Genomic DNA, 23,283 nt, shown 5'->3' on the forward strand with positions numbered 1-23,283 from the left:
CCTATCTACCTTAATTCCAGCAGGTTACAAACCCCTTCACTTCAGAGGTGAAAAAACCCCTCAGACAAACAAGATGCACGGGACCACGGAACCAGCAAGGTCTTCTCTGCCAGGCTGCAGAGGAGTGCTGTTAACTGATTGCCTCTAGTGCCTGCGTCAGATTAATAAGTCTTTTAAGGCAAACAGACTGAGAAATTGCCAGATTCAACCGAAGGCTAAGCTAAAAAAAGAAAATGCTGTCTATGAATGCAGACTAAAGGTGACAGTGATTCAGCACATTTCAACTGATTGCTCATTTAGTATCTCGACTTTTGATTAACTTGTCAGAATGTAGAAAGGTTGATGCTACAGAAATCAGAGCTCGTGTCTTCCCTCCAGGGAAAAAAGCAAAAATAATGGATAATACTGAAAGCAATGAAACAACATGCTCCCCAGCTGCAGCACGGCATTTATTCCGATTACAGCTAGGTTTATACCAGCCTTAGCTTCTTGCTCCAAAGTCAATAAACACAAAGGAAAGGGGAAGAGTGAGGCACAGGAGGCAGAAGGACAATGTCAGATGGCTAAACAAGGGGAAGGAAAAAATTGTAGGAATCAAGACCCCGCTGCACTGTGAGAAACTGCCCCAGGGAATGTCTGTTGCCATCTCAGCCAGGAGAGCTCAAGCTCTTAATTTCCTGTCATCCAGAGCATCTCACACGCTACGGGGCGGGAAGACAACTCTTCAATATTGAACATGCCATCCTTTTGCTTTCAGTGGGAATAAGCCTGAGGTATCTACCATCTGCAAGACCCTGCATTCAGACTAAAGAGCAACAGAGTTGCAGATTCAGCTAGAACATCTGAAACATATGCAGCTTGTGGGATCTTGAGGAGAAAAAGGGGAAAAGAGCATTCGTACTGCCTGGCTTTAAGCATCCTATATGCTCAGTTGAGAGAGAAATACTTTCTGATAGAATGAAGTGCACTCAAAGTCAGGCAATCTTTAAACTCCTCCCTTTGTGAATAACCTCCTGGAGATACTTAGCCGACATCATTCCACAGCGCATTTTTAGGAAGCCCACTCCTCCCCATTTCTGGGCTACAGGACCAGATAGGGTTACGTTTGCAAAGGCAGCATCTGCAGCCAGCTCTTAATGCCGCTACAGCCTGTCAGGGTCTTGGAGACTTTGCTTCCCAGTACACAGCCTAAAGCCGAGGACCCTTTAGAGAAAATACGATGACTAAAAATAAAATTAGCTACCTTCCGAATACTAGCTTGGTTTGTTCAAGCAGGGATGAACACAGAATCCTTGGAAGGAACAGTTCTACCATTTAAGTGGGTAATCCCCCCAAAAGCCTAAAAGTTTTCTTTGGGCACTCTTTGTTTTAGCGAAATCTGATCCCCGATTGGAAAAACCTCACAAAAAAGAACATAAATAAGAAGAAAGTCTTAGTAAGAAGATATTTTTAAATGATCAGCTTTTTCTTTACAAGCAGTCAGGTAAGGCAAGGCATTTTTCACTGAATGCGGGCTTGCTCTTTGGTCTTATAAATTAATTCTCACATGCACTTCTTGCCTAAAACACCGCGAGCTAAACCAGCTCGTTCCCTGCGTCCAGCAGTACTGCTCCACCAGCCAAATGATTGAATCACGCTCCTGCAGCATGCTGAGCTTTTCTGTTCTTTATTACCTAGGCTTTGTCTCCAGGGATTATGAATAAAAGAAACAGTCAAATCCTATGTTAAAAGTTGTACCAATTCCTGCTTTTTTTTTCCCCCCCCTCCACAAAAGTAGTATTTAACCTACCAGCTTAGACCTTTAGTCTGAGCATGACTGGCTATTACTACAATATTTTTATTTCACAGAAATAACGCACTTGAGGAGAAAAAAAGAATTGGAGTACTGTATTTCCCACGAAGGTGGGATTTTTAAGTGTAACGCTGAAGCTGCACGCGCGGCTGTGGCAGTGAGGAAGGCTGCCGGGTACCACCTGCCGAGGTGCCGACTCCGGAGAGGGATGGCACTACTCCCTGCTCCACTGGGAATCCCCGTTCCTCTCCTCCTCACCTCCAGCCAGCGCAGCCCTTGCTCACAGCAAAGCCTTCCCTGGATGCTTCCCTGAGCTCGTCACGAGCTTCAGTTCTCGTGACTGATTCTGTGGTATTCGGGGACACCTTCATTCAGAAAGCGACGGTACAAAAAAGACCTCCTGAGGAAAGGGGTGAGGCTGTAGCCCGGCCAAAGCAGACCCGACGACAGGCTGGCTACAGCAATTCAGAGCCGTGACAGCTTTGATTTCAAGGCTGAGCTCTCGCACAGAATCAAAAGTCAGACCGAATGCAAGTTTAGTAAGAGCACCCAAGTATCTGCGTATGGAGAGAGAAAAGGAGATACCAAGAGTACTCCATAACAAAATTTGATGCATTCAGCCTGAAGCGGGTAAGAAAACATACTGAAGCATCCACCCGTTTGTCCCAGTCCTTGCGTTAATCGAAGAAGATATTGCAACTCCTCCTCCAGACCCACGGAATAAGCTGGAGGGGGACAGCACCCTGACCGCGTGCAACACCAAACAAACTGCAGGTTTATCTGCGAAAGGAACAACCGAGTGATGCAAAAGGCACGGTATTGCAACTCCCTAAGCCATTTCTCAAAGACTTCCTCCTCATCTAAAAACACATATCGACTCTTACAGCTGTGACTTGCATTTTCCTGTTTTTGCACAACATCAGGCTACTAACGGCTCGTAAAACGCTTGGTTTGACAACCCTACAACTGGGCCGATGATCCCTACTCACTTCTAATTCAAATCTAACTTACACCATTTTGGAAGACACGTAGCTTCCAGAATAGGTCTTACTTATTCCTTTAAGCAGCGAGTCCATTGGCAATACTGATAAGGAGTTCAGTTACAACGTACTAGCTGCACACACAAAGATTTTGAAGCTTCAGACACTCCTGCCTCCCCTTCAGAGCTGAAGAGCAAAAGCAAGCATCAAGGCGGCCAAGCAGCAAGAGGATTATATTTGAAAAATTGTTCCTCCCACTTTTTTTTTTTTAAAAAAAACCAAACCAAACAAAAAAACCAAACCACCTTCTCCCAGAGCCGAATGCAACTACCTGCTGTTTGGGAAATCTAATTGTTCAGGATGGTGAACAGCTCAGGCCAAGTTTCTGCATTGGCGTGAATTCAATTTTGCTCCTATAGCTTTCAGTGCCTAGCCAAAGACAGCAGCAGCAAAGGATCATGTGCGTGCGGTTTGGACCACTGCCACATAAAACTGCCGTCCCACTTGTCTCCGACATTGCTAACGGCATGAAAATTGTTTGACAAAACAAAGATCAAATAGTTTTTTGAAAAAATTAGGAGAAACCCTGATGTATGTAACCTCGGCACCTATAAAATGCTAAAAGAATTACACGTTCACAGCACAGGAACATTACCATACAGATTTGATTTCCCATATTGCCAGCAGCAGGGCATTCGAGTTCAGCGGAAGTGATTTGGCAGGTCTGAAAAGCACTCACGCAGGGTCCTACACTTCTGGCGTGCCGTATAACAATATGCAATCAAGGCAATTATTCCTCCTTTATGAGGGCATTTAGTACATTGTACTGTGTCTCACTAGCTCCTCGCTTGCATTCAATTCTAATCCAGCGGCAGTGGTTACGCTGAACAAAAATCATGTTAATTGCAGTCCATTTGTAAGCAAAAAGCTTATCTCCTGCGGAGGCACTCACTGGATAAGATTACTAACGTACAAGTTCTGGGCTCGCTATTGAAAATTATACAAACACATCCCAGAGCACCACAGGACAGCTGAGGCTGGCAGGGACCTTTGGAGACTGTCTGCTCCAACCCCCCTTGCCCTGTCATGGGGCACCACTGAGCTCTGTTCTCTTCACACACCTCTCCGTCAGGTATTTATACACACGGGTGAGATACCCCAAACCTTCTCCTCACCAGCCTGACCTCTCCCAGCTCGCTCTGCCTCTCCTCGCCCCTCGGATGCTCCAGTCCCTTGGTCATCTTTGAGAGTCCCTCCGGACTTGGGAGCCCAGGGCTGGATCCAGCACTGCACAGGGGGCCTGGGGCATCCCACCAGGCACCGTGGACTTGTGCATCTCCAGCTTGTTTAAATGTTTCCTAACCCAATTCTCCTCCACCAAGGGTAAGTCTTCCTTGCTCCAGACCTCCCCTCTGTTCTCAGGGACCTAGGGTTTGTGAAGGCCAGTCTTACCAGTAAAGAGCAAGGTGAAGGCGGCATTGAGCACCTTGGCCGTCTCCACGCCCTTTACCACCAGAGCCTCTGCCCCATTCAGCAGCAGACCCAGGCTCTCCCTAGCCTCCTTCTACCATGGATACAGCCTAGAGACCCTTCTTGTTGCCCTTCATGTCCCTCACCAGATTCAACTCCAGCTGAGGCTTTCCTGATACCATCCCCATGTGTTCAACTCTATGTACACGAACAGATCCATGAAAATCCATGAGAATCTGTTCACTGGAAAGTAAGCATATGCTTAAGGGCTGCTGGATTCAAAGTCCCAAAGCGCACTCTATTTTTCTACATGACTTTTTTTCTTCTTTCCTTCCCCTCTCACAAGGAGATCAACAACTTCACAGCAGAACACTTGCTTGCTTTAAGCATACGTCTCTAAGAAGCCACATCAAATGTTGATACCACCACCTTTTACATATGTTGAAAAGGCCACTGAACACTGGATAACTAGATTTCCCAGTATTTCTCCATCAAGGTATAAACACTTTTTTTGGATTATCTGCAAGGCCAAAGAAAATGGTCGGTCACGTATCAATTTAAAAAGGCGCAGGATTAGCGAGACCGATGCGAGAGCAGTGACTGCACGAGGCGACATGAGCACCCCTGCTCAGGAACCAGGCTGTACCTGCAAATCCCGATTATGGTTTTCACAGAGCAGCTGCAAGAACCGGAGGATGGGTTGCATTATCGAGATCACAGCACTCATCTCCAGGTCATCTTTGTTCTTGTCTGCTGCAGACTGTGCTCCTTCTCCTGCCGAATAATGGTCATCAGGATCAGCCTCCCTCCGGTAAGTGTTGTAAGCCTTTCTTGTAGCTGCAGAGGCCTCCAGTAACTGATCCCGGACCTCCTCGGTTATTTGGGTCATAGGTTCTCTCACTACAACACACAAGAACAGATCTTCCTTAGGCAAAGCGAATAAAGGAGACCAGAAAAATCTATTCACACATTTCCCATTACAGTTTCACACGCAGGCCAGCTATTCATCATCAGTTCTTTTGGTAAGTATGTTTAGTGTGATGTGAGGGTCTTGAGTTTAGAAGGATATCATGTCACACTCTCTGCCCCTGTTATGCGAACCACATTAAAGTTATAACTTCTGGTATTAATTGGTTAGGGCACACACATCTAGCACTATCAGGAGTTACGATAAAAGGACCTGCTAAACAAGAAAACTAGGATTTCTCCACTTATTGTTAGAGAAGGCACTGACCACAACCCACAGTCCAGGGTCGTTACTACGGATCAGATTTGGGCAGCTTGTCACGATAGACAAGGCGGCAGAGTCTCATCTCAGAAATACTTTTCATCATTTCAATAGCACAATCTCACAAATGGATGAAGAGGGGATGAAGCTCTTGAAATCCCAAGCCAGGGCACCACTGATCTCTGAACTTTGCTCTGTGGGATCAGAGATCAGAGCATTATTGCATCAGTTGAAATGAGTTCAAAACACAGCATTTTACTCCCTTGTCACTTCAGAGACAGAACAACTGGGGATTACCTCTTTTCCTGCTCGGTACATCTCTCTCTGAGTCTTCATCTTTCTTTTTATTTCCTAAGTCACTAGTGTTTACTGTGACAGTAGCCTTGATTTCTTGCTGTGCCACTTTCATGCGATCGTAAAAAACCTTAAAGAACTTTTCAGATTTCTTATCTTCCGTCAGTCGGCAGAAGAACGAATGCTGCAGGAGAAAATGGAACAGGATCTACATCTCTATACGCAGGTTTGAATACAGATTATTTCACCTTTCTGCACAACATGATATCCTGAAGGACTGGGAGGTTAATTAGTTTTCAGTAAACCAAAACCTAGAGCAATGGAAACTCATACTTTATTGTTAAGGAAGTCCAAGTGTCTCAGCTACATTAACTCCCTTATTAACAACTTGCAAATATATTTGTAAAGAAAAGCGAGTGCAATAAATCACACTAGCCCTAATGCATTTAGGCAGCACACTTCTCTCTCAACAACGGAATTAAGGTAAGTGCAGTGAATTCAGGTAAGGTAAGGACAATGGAATTATCTGTAATTTCATTCTCAGTTCAGAAGGAAAAGAGTATGAGCAAAATACAGAGGAAAAAGAACTGTCCTGCCTTCCCACCCTGAAATCAAAGGGACTGTGACTCATAACATGCAATAGGCGATGTTAATCACAGACCAAAACCGTACAAACAGGGAAATGTAATGAGGGACATTTTGTGCTAAGTTTCCATTGCCCTGTCCGCAGCAGACTTCTTAAAACTCCTTTCAATTTCTACTCTAATATATCTCTAAGTGACAGAAAAACTCAAAGCATTGACTACTTTTAAAAAGGCTTATTAATGTTCTTCTGCCCATATGTGCACAGAGACAGAAAGTTCTTCCTAAAATTGAGGAGAATACAAATCATGTACAGGTCAAAAAGGAGCCAACACAGTGAGCGATCAGACAATTCTTGATGAAACCAATATGCTGTTACATAAATCAGGACCAGAGCTTAAACACAACCGAAGGATGAACTTGTAAGTGGGTCACCTTATGCAGAGTATTATGAAATTAGTTAGCATTCTGCAGCAGCTCACGATCCAACAGCTTTACATGATGAATAGGAATGAAGCCTGATTTATTGAAAAAACAAATTAAAATGGGAACAGCAATATATATTCTGCCCGCTTTTCTGCGAAGCGGAGCACACAAGGCCGTCTCTGGTATGCTTGCCTTTGATCACTCCCAAGCAGCTGCAGTCAGAAGAGCGCCAAATGACTTTGAAACGCTAGTAAAGTTGCGTCTTTGATTACAGAGGAGGAGCACTACTATTTAAAGAAGTTGGTCAATATTCACAGGAGATATCACTCTCAGCACTGCAATACCTTCTACCTGCCCAGAGCATCTCAGGTAAACTCTTAAGAGTTCGTTCTTACTTCTACTGATTAACAGAGAGGAGGGAAAGGAGAAGCCAGCACAGGCATCACAGGTCCGCAAAGCCAGCCAGGCTGGTACCTTCTCCTGACCTCCATTCAAACAGACGTGCCGGAGCTCTGCAAGAGATGCCTTCTACTGAAAGTCCTTGCAACAGAAACGGTGCTGGGCCCTGTGACGCAACATGAGATGATCTGGGCATCCAATTCATTTAATAGTATTTGCAGAATTATTCTCCAATCCAACACTTTATATCAAGAATTTTAATTTTTTTGATAAAACATACCCAAATAAAAAGATCCTTTGTCTGAATCACTGTTTACTTATCCAGATTTTTTTTTTTTTTCAAATCTAAGCTGGTTCTTTGATCTGCCCAGACCTAGAAGACAGAATATTGTCAAACTAAGACATAACCAAGAGATGCATTAACATGGTTTCCCTGAGCCGCTGCCCAGGAACCAAACCCGGGGCTGGGTTATTTAGACGGCCAACCCTTTGAGGCACGCTCTGTTACTTGGTAGCTACAAGTACAGACAGAGGAAGAGTTTGCATCTCGGTTGCATCCTGAAAATTTTACTCTCCCAGGATTACACAATGAGCATAGCAATAACAGTATTTTACAGGTAGACCAGCATAAACCATCAGTTCTAGAAAGGGTAACTGTTCTCTGAAAAATAACATGATTTGCTCGTCAGGCGGGCGATGGTTGTCACCTGGCTGCACATCTCAAGAGCCTGCACAGGAGGAGTTTCCCTGTGACGAAGCAGCGGTGAAGGAAAAGCTTTTTTTAACGAACCACACTGAAGAAATACCTTGTACGCAACTAATTGTTACTTGCTGACAGGCTTGATTTTTGTTGTCTTTTCAAGCTTCTTAACTGACTTTCCACTGCACTTCAGAGAAAAAAACCCAAATGAAACGAACATTTCCAGTAAAGCTTTCTTGTGCGTGCTGTGCATACATTCAATGGTTGTCACCAAATGATTGTTTCAGTTTAGGTCAGGATGCCTAACACCTTCACACATATGAATCAACCACATGCCAGCTATCAAAGATATGGTATTTTAAGAGGTGTGATCTTGCAAGTTGTGCTTGAGCAGGTAATTGGTGGTGATAATTCTGACAGAAATCCTGAAATTTATTTACAGATATAGCCTCAAAGCAAAAACTGGAAAAGTCTCCCTTTTTAAAATGGAAACGGAGTGGCCATTTTAGACTACCGTATGCCAGGGTCGGTCCTGGCTTACACACTGACGTCGTGCAACCACAAGCAAGACTGCAGAAAGAGCAAGCATGCTAGGAGAGCAGCCTGGAACGAAGAGAAGAGCGAACCTCTACACTCATACGTGGTTTTGAAGAACAGTGCTTTTAACGTACCACTGACGCTGGAGCATTTGACATCAGCTGCCCCTTTGAGGGCTCCCAACAAAACTGATGCAAACCCAAAAACCAAGCATCTTGTCAGCAAGACAGAGCACTGCCCTCACTGTGCACCAGGCAGAGAAGCCCAGGTTGGCTCCTCACCGCCCAGACAGACCCTGCTGATGTAGCCAGCACCAAACTGGGACTTGTGATCTCCTAGAAACCTACTGTAGGGCAGGGAACTGTGACCCGTAACGTACCGGTATGTGGACCGTATCTAGTTATCCCAGTACGAGGTATCAGAGGAAAAGCGACCTGAAAGGCAAGGGAAAATACGAGCTCCATCTCGTACTCGAGATGCTGCCAGTGGACCGGTTGCCTGCTCTTACAGAGTGCTAAAATCACGCAGTATGAAACTGTATTTTATTTCAACTGTGTTCTGTTAATGACTGTTAAGAGTCGTTGCCACTAAACAAGCGCCATCGCATGACACACACAAGATCATGTGATGTGCTTTATGAATGCCAGGTTCAGCAAACGGCTTTACAAGTACACGCAACTCAATGAAGCGCAACACATCTCCAGAGCACAGCAACCAGCCGATTAAACGAACCAAGACTTCTCTGATGCGAGAATATCAGAGATAATGTGATCGCAATTAATTACACAGCCACAGAATGACAGAAACTCACAAACATCTGCATATGACATGCACAAGGTTCTAACACGATAGCTACGCTCGCCACGCGCAAGGACACCAGCGAAGAGGTCTCTTTTTAAAGACGGAGCAACTACCACCTACACGAACTCATTCAAAACTAACTTGGGGAAATGGAAAGAGCTTTGTTAAGAAACACAAGGGGAAAATCATCTTGCATAGAAGTCTGCCAGTTCAAAGTCTTGCAGGTAATTAGAAAATACATATATTTTTGTGGGGCACTGTTTCCATGCAGGTATGAAGCACTAGGCAAGCAGCAGTACGCTGCTTCTTTTACAGGCGTATGCTACATCAAGAGTTATGATGCGCCTGTATTTGTTTCAAGGGGATGGAAGGAGATGAACCCAGCACGGGCACTGCATGTCTGCAAAAAAACACAGAGTCCTCCTCCTGACGTCCAAAGTGGTCTATTAAAATACCACAGAGTAAAACAAATAACAACACCAGGTACAGGAAACCTGTGGAATAACTTCTCCTTCCTTCTCTTCTGTATCACCCAACTCTGCTCCTAAAGAAATCCAACCAGAAACCTCACGCACAGCAGAACGTCCCCCTTACACCTTTGCCCCTCCAGCATACTGCCTCCGAGCCAAAGGAGGACAGTAAGTAAATACCATCACCATATCATCTACAATTTCATTTCCCTGGTCCACGCAAAACATGTTGCAGAAGAAAAGCTGCAAACCAAGGGACCGATTTCAATAGAAAATAAATTGAAGGCCAAGTTTAAATTGCAGTGCATTGATCAGCTACAGCTCGGTCTACCCTCAAGCACCTTCAGCCCTTCGCTCTCGGTCACTAACTGAGCCCAAAGTTGTGTTTAAGTAATGCATCTTTTTGAGAAACGCATCCTATCTTGCTTTAGAAGACGCTGGAGATGATGAACTGTGTCTGTCTGTACTCTGTTCCAGTGGTTAATAATTGTTAGAAGAATGTGATTAAGCTCATTTTTTCTGTCACTAACTTCCAGTCACTGATTTTAACTTTTTTTTTTTTTCAAGTTTATGTCTCTTCTGTAGTTACTCCCAAGAACTTGGTATCCTTTCCCCTTCAAATTATTTCCATACACTGTTAAATGTTTATCTACCTTTTTTGCTAAACCGAAAGTACTATTTTTGCTTGCTGGCTTTTTATTCAGAATGAATATAAGTTTCTGTGGTGTTTATTTTTTTGGCACGTTCTTAAATATTGCACATCACTAACAATCCGGATCATAGAACCACATTTAAAAAAAAAAAAAAAAAATCAGCAAAGAATAGGTACATTTCCTAGCATTACCGCTTCACCTCTTCTCCCCTCCTGCCTTTCCTTCCAAGATCTTTGACATATATAATATACATCATTTCCAACGATGAGTGGAAGAGAAGCTCAGCTAACTACCCAGCAGTTCAAGGGAGTGGGATTAGAGGCATGATAACCACATGGCACGGACAAATGCTCCTTAACGCGTCTCACCTACCAGTAATTGGTAGCAAACTGTTTTTTTATCCAGCAGAGCTGACATCTGCCCTTTGGAGAGCGAAGCCATAAAACACAGCAGATTGATACCTTCTGTAAGGTGTACAGAATATAGACCCAGCTAACTAATCCACTACTAAATTTAACTAACCCACAATAAGTTTAACAATGAGGAAGTCTGTGCCCAGTGCAGGATTGTTAAATGGGGGGGAGGGAAGAACCATCTGAAGCCAGCTTATTTCTAGTTCCTGCCTTTGAAAGGCTTATCCAGTTTTGCCCGTGTGTGCTGTCACCTTTACTAGGAACACCTTCCTCCAACGCTGTTGTTACCTGTTAGCTGGATCTGCCCCAAAGTCACAACGGTCTTGCCAACCAAGAAAGGGAACAACGGTTTGATTGCTTTGCATCGAAGAGCTTGGCTTTCTGCCCCGGACTCAGTAATTACAGGCTGGGCTGTATGCACCATCTGAACGATCACGACGTGAGCAATATAACCAAAACCTAGTAGCAAGCATTGGGTTTAAGATGCATCTGCTGAGACGCGTGCTTACTGCTGAAGGAAGGGCGGCATGACTCCAGGCAAGCCTTTGGCTGCAGACCCAAACCGAGATTGCCGTCATCCTGCGGCCGACCGAGTATTTTCTGGACCACACCCTCTGTAATTCACAAAGCTGTTTCAACAGACCACAGTCATTAAGTCCGGCCAGACCATCCCAGCAGATCCCAAAGCGTTCCCCAGGAAAACAAATATTTGAATACTAATAAATAAGGGAAAGCAAAGCTCCAGCAAACACCTCACAATTTAAAGCAAACCGTTGTCATCTCCCTCCCCACTTCTCTAATGCCAGTGAACAGAAAATACCCCATGAACTTGACCAGTCAGGGCTATTTCAAAGAGGAAAGTCCCTCCAGATACAAGAGCAAGATCAGCTATCTGGCTTCGATTCAGGACATTTTATTCCAATACTAGACAGAAATTATTAAGGGGATGTTAACTTGCTTGGGTTATCCAGACAGGCTGCCAGCATGAACTAATGCAAAACTTCTGTGCTACTTCATGTTTGCGGAAAGAGCTTGCCACCCCCGTACCGTTTCTTATAGCTGGACTACTTCAAAGCAGCCACATTTCAAGAGGAGCTGCACCAGCACAAGCACTGAATTAAGTACAAATGCCAACCTCTTACGTTCTGCCTAAACATATTGCAAGGGCTTCCACTGCAGAAAAATGTAAACCTAACTTTGCTTTCTCTCCCTCCTCACTTATTTATTTTAAATATCACCGATCCCTCTCTTTTCTTGAAATCTTTCATACATCCTGGTTCCCTAAAGATCCATCACTCTGGGGCGTGAGTGATAGATATCATTAGTCTTGCATAGCTTAAGGAAATGGCAGCTGAAATATTTCATGCTGAACATACTTCACAGTTTGAAATAAACCCATAAGGAAAATCTGCCAGAACACCTCAATTGCCTGGTATTTTTTGCAAACTGTAAAATCAACTTTGTCCTGAAAGCAGAAGGGGGACTTCCCAGCTCTATTTTCCACAAAGACGACAAACTCTCTCTGCCATGGGCATCCACACGCCATCCTGCAAGTCTCTGCTCTTAGCCGGGGATTCTGTCCCCCCTTACAGAGGACGTTTTTGGAGGGGTACGACGGCACACAGACTGACCCGTATGAACGCTCGTCTTTCCCAGCCAGCTTTAAATGAAAGCAGCAGCAGAATTACACCACTCATTTTGGGAAGAGTCCTTATGTCCTATACGTTCTCCTACTGCAGCACCTAAAATCTTGATGCAATTTAAAGTCATTTCACAAAGAGGAAAGTAAAAACAAACCTCACAGAGATACGGTCCCCTCGTGCCCTTCCAGAGCCAGTACAAAAGCCCCAGGACAGTGAAGTGACACTGGATGATCACCAGAAGGTGAAGGCACACCGGGGGAACGACAGGTAGAAACGTGACTGCTGGGTTTGGGGTTCAAATCCCCCCGCAGACGGAGCAGATGGTCTCCAAAGCGTGGGAGACTCGGGGGCCTGACCTGCTTTCAGCACGGAGCCTTATTTGAGTTCCTCCTGCAGGCGTGTGGGAGCACGCACCCACCGGGTCACTCAGTTAATCTGTGCAAGGCTCTTCCATGGCAGGAGCATAAATCCCACTTCCTTACCGACCCAGCCAGCTCTGTGTAGGTGTGAGAAACAAGGAAGTCTGCAGACTCCCCAAAAGAGGAGGTGGTGGGGGGGGTAAGTGTAAGATCTTCTTGAGAGACAGAGGAATTAAAGAAAACCATAGCAACAAGTCAGTCCACCTACCCAAACCACCCACCCACCACCAGTTTCATTTGCTGACGCACTTCAAAAACAAGCTGGCTCCTACCCGCTCTGGAAGGTGAGCAAGCCCTGAGAGCTCATTAAATTCCCTTCTCAGCTACTCGTGTATGCCTGCAGCTAGTGAGCAAGGGGGATATAAATAGAAGTTATATAACGTCGCTTTGTTGATTCCTGTGCTTACCAAGGAAAAAAAAAAAAAAAAAGGAAAAAAAGCAGCATGACCTTGTTTTGCTGAATAGCTTGCCTCTGCCTGCCTGTGGAGGACTTTAATCCGGCTAGGGATCATCTTAAAAGTTTATGTTGGACCTGGATCCCATGGAGAGGAATAGGGGGAATTAGTGATTTACATCCCTGCTCTTACAGGACCAGGATTGCACCAGAATGCCAAGAGAATTGCCACATGAGAGGTCCGTGGTACCCAACAACCACGAACGATACATGGCTACCAAGGCTGGAGGACAAGCAACGCAGCTGAACCCTGACGTAGCACCTTTCCTCTTTTTTCCCCACCTATATTACTCGATCACACAGATCAGCACTTCAAAAATCCTCCCTTTCGGCAAAAAGACTGAAGGATGCCATGATACGGGAATATTGATGGCCCAAATATACTTCAACAAGTAGTATCAGCTGCAGCTCAAGTAGACAGACTACGTGGCATCGTTACGATTTCACCTATGCATCTTACTGCCCCCAATAAAAATGACATCATCTCCGCAGGAATGATTCCTCACAGTTTTTGGCTCTGTCTCTCAGTGCATTATTAGTAGGGCTTGTTTGTTTTTAACATGGTGGTATCCAACAGCTAAGTGAGGCTGAGACTTCACTGTGCTAAATACATTAAAATACATGTGAAAGAGACAGCTCCTACAGGCTTGCGATCTTCAGTCTCCTCACGTGCTGCAGATCAACAGAGCATCAGGACGTAGATTGCCTCAGCGCCGACTTAATTACTCATGCAGGTTCCATGCCTCGCTTTGAAGGTAACCGCGCTGTGAAGGAGGGGCTGGATTTGCAGCATGCTTCCTTTTGGACAGGGCTCTCTTTCACAAAAGGACAAGATCACTGCCCACAGCTGAATGCGATGGTTGATGTAGGTCCTTATCGACATTTACTTTTTTTTTTTAAATGTCACATTCTAAAGTAACATACTCGGAATGTAAAACAAACAAACAAACAAAAAGGTGTATTTTATCTTGAGAAAGACTCATTGAAATGGTGAAAGACATAGGTGATGACTTCATACGTGTGGATAGCTTGCTGGTTTCTGCATTAGTTTCCTGAACAGGTATTATTAAAACAAATTAAAAAAGATATGACATCCTATATCAAAGAATTCTGCCTGTTACAAACAAACAGTAGAAATTTTAAGAGACTTCTTTTAATCAATGATCAAAAGTTCTCAAGTTCTATTTACAAAAGTTTAGGGATCCAAGGATGATCTTGGCTTTGAAGCGTTTACCATCACATAGGATTTTGTGTGCTCACAGATGTCTGTGACTTGTAAGTAGTAAATCTGGTTTAAAAAGTCGAAACCACAAACCTAAAGCACCATTGTGTCACTAAATCTACATTTTACATCACCAATACTTCTATAACATTTTGTAAAACTTTCTCCCAATTTTGAAGGGCAGTTGCAGTCATGCAGAAAAAGAAACTAAGTGTTTTGGCAACCGAATAGGACAGGACACATTTAGGCCAACAGGGAAAGTGAAAAAAAAAATAAAGCAGGTTGACTGGCTGGTTCCAGTTATTTCACTGTTGATCTTTTTAGTGTCGCTTATCCTTCTGTTTTTGTCACAGTATTTCACAGCTGACGTCACAGCAATTGTGCATCAATTCTGCACTTATTAAATAACAATCTGTCACCTTTGGACAGTCTGGGGCAAAGTTCAGCAGAGACCACAATTCACCGTGCTGGAGTTTTCTTACTGGTGGCAATGCATGAGGAGAAATGTTGACCAAGTCCAAGTCCGCGTATGGTGCAAGACAGAGCTGGAGACAGGAGAGCTGTGTTAGTCCAGCCTTTCACCCAACCAGTATTTCCTACTAAAGCAGACTACTGAAGAGCTGGCTGCTGTGATTTCTGGTTGTCTCGCTTCTGCAGAGCCCCGCACAGTACTTCTACATGGGCAGCAGGGTACCATGCGGCCGTAGCCCCCAACCCTAAGGAATACTCGAAGGAGAGCACACAAAATGCACGGCTCCTCTTTGCAGGCTGAACTGAAGAGTTCTGGAAGTTAAAGCAACTCAAAACCACATGGCTTTTTGTACAGTCACACCTCAAAGGAGCCTCACACATATACGGTGAGCTCCAAACCTTGGCTCAGCACACAGATTCACTCTTGCCGTGCTGTGACAGACACACTACCACAGGCTCCTCAGTTGTATCTCGAATCGTGGTGCCCCTGGTCCTCATTGCATACTCAGCTGCTGGGGCTAGGAGGGGTGTAGAGCAGACTCCATCATCACCTCTGTGCAAGAGCAGCGACTCTGCTCAGATGCCTTAAAGCTAGGAGCAAATTCCACTTCTTTCCTGAAAAATAATCACCTTTTCCTTGGGTGCTGACTCCCATCACCTCATCCTCTGTGTTTGCAGCTCACCTTGGGAAGAACTGTGGCTGAAGGGGGAAAGGCGGCACCACCGCACTTCGAAGTAATAGCTCTGCATCACATCACTTTGGGGTAGTGATTAAAAAAATGCCTGGAACTAAACTAGTATCAATCACCTCATTTTACCTTCCCTTGCTGAGAACACTAACATGGGCTTGTGGGTAATTTGTCACACAATCTAACTTTTGGGAAGATCCCTAATTAAACAAGCAGACCAAAGTCTCCACGGACAGGCAGTTATGCAAGGGATTTGCCATTAACTTCCACCAACCAAGGAAACCTGAACCTCTACGGAGGTGAGGCAGAGTAACAGCGTATATAACTTTTATTTAGCACATGAGAGACAAGCGTTACAAGAGAAGTCCTCAGCAATTTCCTCCACTGTCATTCATTTGCCAGGGTTGCTTAACAGAGGGAAACTCACTGCGCTGCAGTGTGTGCCGGGAATGGACCAAGCTTTTGTCTCTTCCAAAGAGGCAGCTCTGCGTGCAGTTTGCCTACGAGCAACAGCACCTGGCACGCAAGCTCCAGCAAAGGGCACCCAAGCCAGCACCCTGGGGGGACGGGTGCCATGCCCTGGCCGGCAGCACCCCGCATGCAGGGCATGCTTGCCCCTCGCCATTTCGGAGGAGAGAGTGGGGCCGGCAAGGCATCGCTTCCCAAGGCTGCTCCGTGCAGAACCGCTGACACCAGCTGTCTCGAGGTGGATGCTGAGGGTTATATAAATTAATAAAGGGGTTTATGTAATTTTCAGTTCAGTGAGCTGCAGCATTTGTCAAGTTAATTTGTTGTCCAGTTTTGACCCTGTGGTTCCACCTCCGCTTCTGTCTCCTTACAAATGAGGGCAGGTTTCCCACTGAAAACCAGAGCTCCTGCTGTGTGGGAGCAACAAGCTCACCGGACCCAGCTACCACACTTTCATCACCATCTCTGTTACCAAAGAACCTGACAGCATTTCTAAGTGAATTCCAAAAACTAAAAATAACCCAGGAAAGTTTCCATCCAGAGCGCTTTAAGTGGGCAAAGACCTCTGTCCTTCTCCCAGAACAGTTAATTTATCACATCCATGTTCAGCCCTAAAGGAAAACACAGAGCAGCATTGGACTCAATGTGCCATATACTACCAAGTTTAGCCTCTTTCCTAAGGTAAACCGGGAATATTTTTTCTTGTCTTGCTTCTCCTCCACATTAATTTTCTTAACAATACAATAAAAAAAATTTCACTCCTACCAATTATAATAAGGAACATTTCTAGATTTGCTTTTCTGCTAGAGTTGGCAACCACCTACTTTGCCTAGCCTTAATATTGGCCTTGCATGTATCTAATGAAACAGTAACACCTATTCCAGTTATCCCTTCCCAACACCATGGGGATCTGTTCTCCCACTGAAGCTCATGGGAGTTACCTGGGAACTCCCATTATTAACTGTATTACAATCATCGCATGTGCAAGTTCCTGTGTGTCAGTGCAAACCTTTTGCTTAACTTCAGGCCGAATTCATTTCCCGTGTGAAAACTCGGAGTTAAGAAAATGCCATGCAGGGGTGACACATTTCTGGCTTTGCTGCCAAAAAGCCTTTTTACATAACCTGTCCCCATCCCACCAGTTTCCTATTCTCAAAAGTCTGTAGATACAAGCAATTTAAGTTCAGTAAAAATTATTCAGACTGAGCAAAGAATGAACTTGTTCAGACTACTATAAATCAAGAGCTGCTAATAATACTCAAAAAAATTGTGAAATGAAGATAAACTGTGTTAGACCTCAAAGACAAAGCTGGCCGATTTGGCTAGGTTGACTTTCACAATGACAAATATATCTGATGCAAAATGAACAGAGTTACTAGCCCAGAGACTGAAGATGACTCTTCCACTGGCAGTTACTGGAAACTGCAATAGAACTTCAGAAAATCCAGTCTGCAGGTTGCAGAGCTTGTGAAGCCCTAGCTACCTAATCTGTAAAACTTACCAAAAGACCATAGATTAGAGAAAGATCAGGATAAAAGACCATGGAAAGTACTGGGTTCATTTTCGTAAGTGCATCTAGTTTCCAGAAGCAGACAAATTTTGCAGTGTATTTCGTAAAAATGAAATCTTACTAAGTAGGAGACCATCACATTGCTGCACTCAATAGATCTTTACCGTAGCGCTGCAGTAAAAGACTGCCTTATAAAACCCGTGGGATGTGAAGCTGTGCAGACTAGTTAAGTACCCCAGGCAGCTCTCCCGAAAAGGCAGCACTCCCAAACAGCTGGGCTGCACCCAGAGCCTTCTGTATTTTCTGGGTCAGCAGATAAGCTGTTCTACCTATGTGAAGAGAAAAGCTTGGTTACAAGAATTTACTGTCTCAGGACACCGGTTTAACTTGGACATCATTCAGCAATTACTCTGGGAGATACAGACCTGAAATCATGACTTTACTAAAGAGTAAGCCTCCACCTTCGCTTTGATTCACCAGCATTGAGCCAGCTGTTCTCCCAGAAGCTAAGCTTTGTGGTTGGTGGTTTTTTTCCCTTAAAGTTTTACTTACTTGGCTTTCATGACTAAAATACTACTGAAAGATCAGAGCGCTGAATATGTGCTGTTCTTGACTGACACTGTAGTAGTCCTCACGGGCCCCAACTGTGCGAGAGCCAGTGCAAGTAAAGCAAGGCACCAACCAACTCTCTACCCAGCACCAGGAGAGTAACTGATACAGAGGCAAGTCAGGGAACGTCTCTGTGCACTGACAAACCTGCTTTTTTGCCTTTTGCTCTCAGGCCACTGGATTGCCATAGCACAGAATATCTACATCACAACTGCTCCGTAGGATATTTTCAATAAAGTCTCATCTGTGCTTTGCATGCATGAGTAAGAGCTCCTGGGTGTGCCCAAGACCTCAGAGCTTACAGCAGTAGCTGTAGGCATCACAAGTCATTTGGTTCCTAAAACATCCTGTACTTAAAAGCAGCCTACACCAGAGACCCCCGTCCCAGCCCTTCACTGCTGCATGAGAGCACGTACACACACCAAGTAACTGCGGGCTGCCTAGAACATTTTCTAAAGGTAAAGTCAGCTGCCAAGCACTTATTTGTGAGTGGGAAAGGACGGAAAATAGTTTGTCTGGTTTGCGGAAGTGACATCTATAAAGGCAAAAATGCACAGAAACTGGCAGGACCGTAAGGTACAGATGTGAAAGCGTTACGCCATTTGCCATAAGCATCCTATGCCAACAGCTCATTCCTCACCACGTAGTTATTTTACAGATTCCCAGCTCCCAGTTAGACAGCAAACGCAAACTAAAGAATCTCCCTTTTTGATGAAAAAAGGTGTCTTTGGAGATGGATTGCAGATTTCCCTGTTTGTTTTGACCAGATGAGCTAAGGAATCTGCTTCCAACGCTGATTCACACACCGCAGGAAGTGAATTTTTTCAGTCCATTAGTTTTAGGGTCCAGCACAAGCAAAGGACCTCTCCACATCAGGCTGGTGCAGAACTTGTTTTTCCTTCCAGCATGACAGTGTGAGGTTACCTGAGGCTCCCTGAGACCTAGGAAGATGAAAGCTCAGCTTCCTTGACATTGGAGAAAAGCAAGAATTTTAAAGGAGTGACTCCCCCAAGGAACATTAATCCTGTCCTTGCAGTTTAAGGTGATACAGGATTTTAAATGCTCAATTCCCACTTTGTCTTTTGCAAAGAAGCTTCACTCTAGAGCATACACACATGGGAAAAAAAGAGGGTACTGATTACAGAGACAGAGTGAAGGAGCCCAAAAGTGTTCCCTCTCCTCTGAAGGGAAGTTTGCATGAACACAAGAGGTGCTGCTGTAGAGATCTAGTGCATGTTTTAACCATAACGATCAATTATAACTAGTTATGATTCAGCCTCGCATTACACTTAATCCAATCTCACCACATACTGCTGCCCAGAGGATACAGCTCCTCTTTTGCACTTCTCTGGTCAGGTTTGAGCCAGACATTTCTATGGCATCAGACTGACTTTCCATCAGATCAACCACTTAATTCAACTCACCCCACAGCTGCACGAGCCATAGGAAGAGGGGACAAGCAGAGCTGACCCGAAGAGGACAGGCCGTTTTGGCAACAGCCCCCAGTGAGATCAGATTAAGCACAACGTGGAGCACTACCCTCAGTCTGGTCAAACATTTCTTGCAGAAGTTGCCACGCAGGCCTAGTTAAGGATAATGTTCTAAGTGCAGTGGCTCTTTGCTGCTGCCGCGATACCAGACACAGACTGCATCTTTTGGTAGTTTGGTTTCCAGGGCAGAGAAGTCAAGGACTGAGGAGTGCTTATACCATACAGGGAACAGTCGGCCATATATATAAGAATTTTTTAGTTCTCTTTGCTGAAGCTCTTCTGAAAGCGCCAGCGTGTTTTAAGTACCTAAATCAATGTTCCTAATTAGGATGCAGCACAAATGGCATCAAATTATAAGCCTAAATCTGTATGTATATAAAACATTTGGATGTATCACTTCTCCGAGTGAAAGGAACAATCTGCAAAATTGACCTTCTTAAACAAATCACCAATTGTTTTGTTCAGACATGTGAAACATTGCAGCGGGGTAGGAAAGGGGTAACTTCTGGAATAGCTATGTATAAAGCCCATTGTCCAAGACTGTTTCAGACTGTTTGCAAACAGAACACACGCAAAGTCAAAAGAATAAGATATTACATGTTCAGTAATCTTTGTAGGCATGTTTCGCTGTGATAAGGTTTTACTTTCTGTTTGGAGGAACACCGTACAAGCTAGTTGGTATAAGTTCATTAAAATCCATACTAGGTGCAACTGTGATTTAAGGAAAGCAAGCCCTTACTGAAAACTCATAAATGACGGACAGCAAGAATACGGAATGGTGGTGAGTCTGGAGTGAGTTTACTGTTATTTTAAATTCCAGTCTGAAATCTAACAGCTAGTTGTAAAAGTCTGAGCATGTTGCAGTTGCTTAAACTTACTCATAAAAGTAGTCACATTAACTTATGCTACAACGCTGTTTTGTTATACATTCCTCTATATTGCCCTGAAAAATATCTCGATTACCAAGCGCCCATGCAAACATTTAATAAGTTAACTTTTGCATGGTAGATGCTGATATTTTTCTTAATTACAGGTCAAAGATCATTTAGTCATTTCCTCTCCCATCTCCTTAACCTCCTCAGGTTTCCTGGATTTCATAAAAACATTTCCCTTCCCGATGTGTTTTAGTTATAAGCTTGACATTTTCCATTTCCCTACCTGTATTGTAGTGTTGCCCCCTTCCAGAAGGGCAATGGCTAGCAGGATGCTCTCATGGAAGACTCTGTCACTGGTGGCATTCATGATGAGATCTATGACCAGGTTGGATGCACCTTCTTTATCCAGATGACACTGGACATCTGCCAAACTCATTTCACCTCGGCTCATTGAACTCGATCCGGAGCTTCCTCCTATAAAGGTGATCACGAGAAACAGGCTGAGATTCGAACCCTGCCATCCTACGGCGATAGCACCTCTCTTCTGGTTTAAATGATTAACCTATCCTGAACAAAGCGCACATATTTATTAACAGTGATGAACTCAGCTCCTAGCCTTTCTGCAAGGAAGAGTTCATAACTTCAAGCGCATATTGGGCACATTGTAAGGTGGGCACTTAACATCGCTTTAACGTGTGCGAGTCTGCGGGAGGGAGGAGAGCTGGGGCTGGCAATGGGAAAGGGTTACTGCCACTGCTGCCTTCAATAGCAGCAGAAGATGGGAAGAGGGCTGGTGTACTGGAAGAGGACTCTGGAAACAGCGTGAATTCAGGGATACAAAGAGGTAGAGGCTCTGCAGGACCAGTGAGGGGACAGAGAAGAGGTGAGACAAATTCCAGAGGATGGCAAAGCCAGTGCTCTAGAAAGTGGAAGAGTATGGCAGGTAGGCAGCACAGCACAAGGACAAACAAAACCTATCAACTTCAGAAAACAAGGGGAATTGGGTTGTTTTGGTTTGTTTCTGATCAGGTCTGCTTTCAACAGGATTACCCGCTGTCTTTATTTTCAACAGGCAAAACCCACTGAACGGTGTTCTCACAAAACGTCCTTGTCATTACTGACTTTTTTAACAATGGTCTCAAATTAAATTAACTGTACTTTGTAACTGACTCCAAACCGAATTGTTGCTCATCCTCTGTAATACAATACAATGAAATACTTTTATTTCAGATATTGTTAATAATCTGACATCCTTATGAGCACATTTCCCCAATATTATTGCAAATATTAAATTGATCAGGTTTTCTAAGTACATTCATTCAAAGCAAAGTCACAAAATTCAAGCCAACCCAAGACAGTCTCTGGAAAGTATAAAAAGCTCTGCCTGCTTAATTTGAAAGTACTTTCTCAAATGCAGTCAGGAGAAAAAGAACACTGCTCTCATCTGCATGAGGAAAAAGCAGCTGACACGATTAGAGACTGGAAAGTGATGCTCTGCTCAGCCTAAGGTGGAATCCCTCAAGAAGACTTAAAACATGTTGGAGTTTCTAAAGCCAGAGATGACATGCAAGCAGGACTTCTTCCCCATCCATGTGGATAGTTTCTTTTTTTGGATTTCGTAGAACAGAACAGTAGGGAGGGGAAAAAATCCTAAACTATTTCACCTGTAAGATACAGACACAGACACCCAGCATCTGGCAAGGCAGATCACATGAACCACTGATGAGCAGGAGCACGTCCTACCTCCTGCCCCGGCTTTGCTGGTGCCTCCGGCAGACAAGGGGCCGTTGCCAAAGGTGGTGAGGCTCTCGCGCCGTCCCGCCGGTCTCACGTTGCCGTAGTAACGGTTGACCAAAACTTGCCTGAGTGCCTCACCCTTGATTCAAAGAGGACAATGAAATCATGATTGAGCTTAATGAATAAACAAACTACTAATATTCAGTAGCAAGGGGACTGCTGTTATCATTGGCCTACTGGCAGTGCGGGAGGGGGAACCGAAACCCTGGAGATTTGGAAAAAATCCACTGAGCATCTCCTGATGTGCTTGGGCATGCTGGGACACTGGGGGGCTATCATGGGGCTTAAATAAGATTACGGGTTCTCAGCACCAGAAACAGCTACAGTTGAGTTTTTGTTTAATGCTTTCTAGACAGATTTTATTCTCAATTTTTTTTTTTTTTAATCAAGATCTATTCTCTCAGTCTTAAATGTAAAAAACTTGCATCTGTACAGCACCAACACAAAATGAAGAGGAGGATTAGAGAAAGAGTAACATTAGAAATGGTTTTGTGAGTGAGCAATCCCATCTTCTCAAACCTATCCTATTTTGCCATTTCACCAATGTTACAGGGACGCACTCTTTTCTCCCCTCCATCAGCAACTGATGCGATCTAACGCCATCAGCCGCCAAGCGGAAACCCGAGCAATCCCCACTGCATCCCAGCTCTTTGTTCCCCACGTCCCTGCTGGCAGCTGCCCAAGCTGCCCGGTCACGCCGGCAGTCAGCATCCGAGCACATGAGCCCACGGACACTGCGGGCACCGATCCTCAGATAACCCCGACATCCCGGCCCCGGGGAGCACACGCTGCTGCCGTCAGTGGAGGCCAGAGGAGATCAAAACACCCCCCAAGGTTGAACGTTAACCTATGGACCCTGCGCTGCTCTCGCTTAAGTCTTTACAGGAATTC

The 23,283-nt window shown here is 44.6% G+C and overlaps 1 protein-coding gene across 4 annotated transcripts in view; it reads right to left on the reverse strand.

The window, feature by feature from the left end:
* The window catches only part of ITPR1 (inositol 1,4,5-trisphosphate receptor, type 1), a 165,107-nt gene that overhangs the window by 42,208 nt on the left and 99,616 nt on the right, over window positions 1-23,283 (reverse strand). For all 4 annotated transcript variants that reach the window (XM_009697707.1, XM_009697704.1, XM_009697706.1 and 1 more), the window contains 4 exons: window positions 22,339-22,471; window positions 20,879-21,069; window positions 5,768-5,948; window positions 4,889-5,142 (listed from right to left, as the gene is read on the reverse strand). In XM_009697707.1, the coding sequence (XP_009696009.1) occupies window positions 4,889-5,142; window positions 5,768-5,948; window positions 20,879-21,069; window positions 22,339-22,471 (759 nt within the window). The remainder of the gene's footprint in view (window positions 1-4,888; window positions 5,143-5,767; window positions 5,949-20,878; window positions 21,070-22,338; window positions 22,472-23,283) is intronic.

The sequence above is a fragment of the Cariama cristata genome, unplaced genomic scaffold (assembly GCF_000690535.1).
Source record: "Cariama cristata isolate BGI_N322 unplaced genomic scaffold, ASM69053v1 scaffold2973, whole genome shotgun sequence".
NCBI classification, from domain to species: domain Eukaryota; kingdom Metazoa; phylum Chordata; class Aves; order Cariamiformes; family Cariamidae; genus Cariama; species Cariama cristata.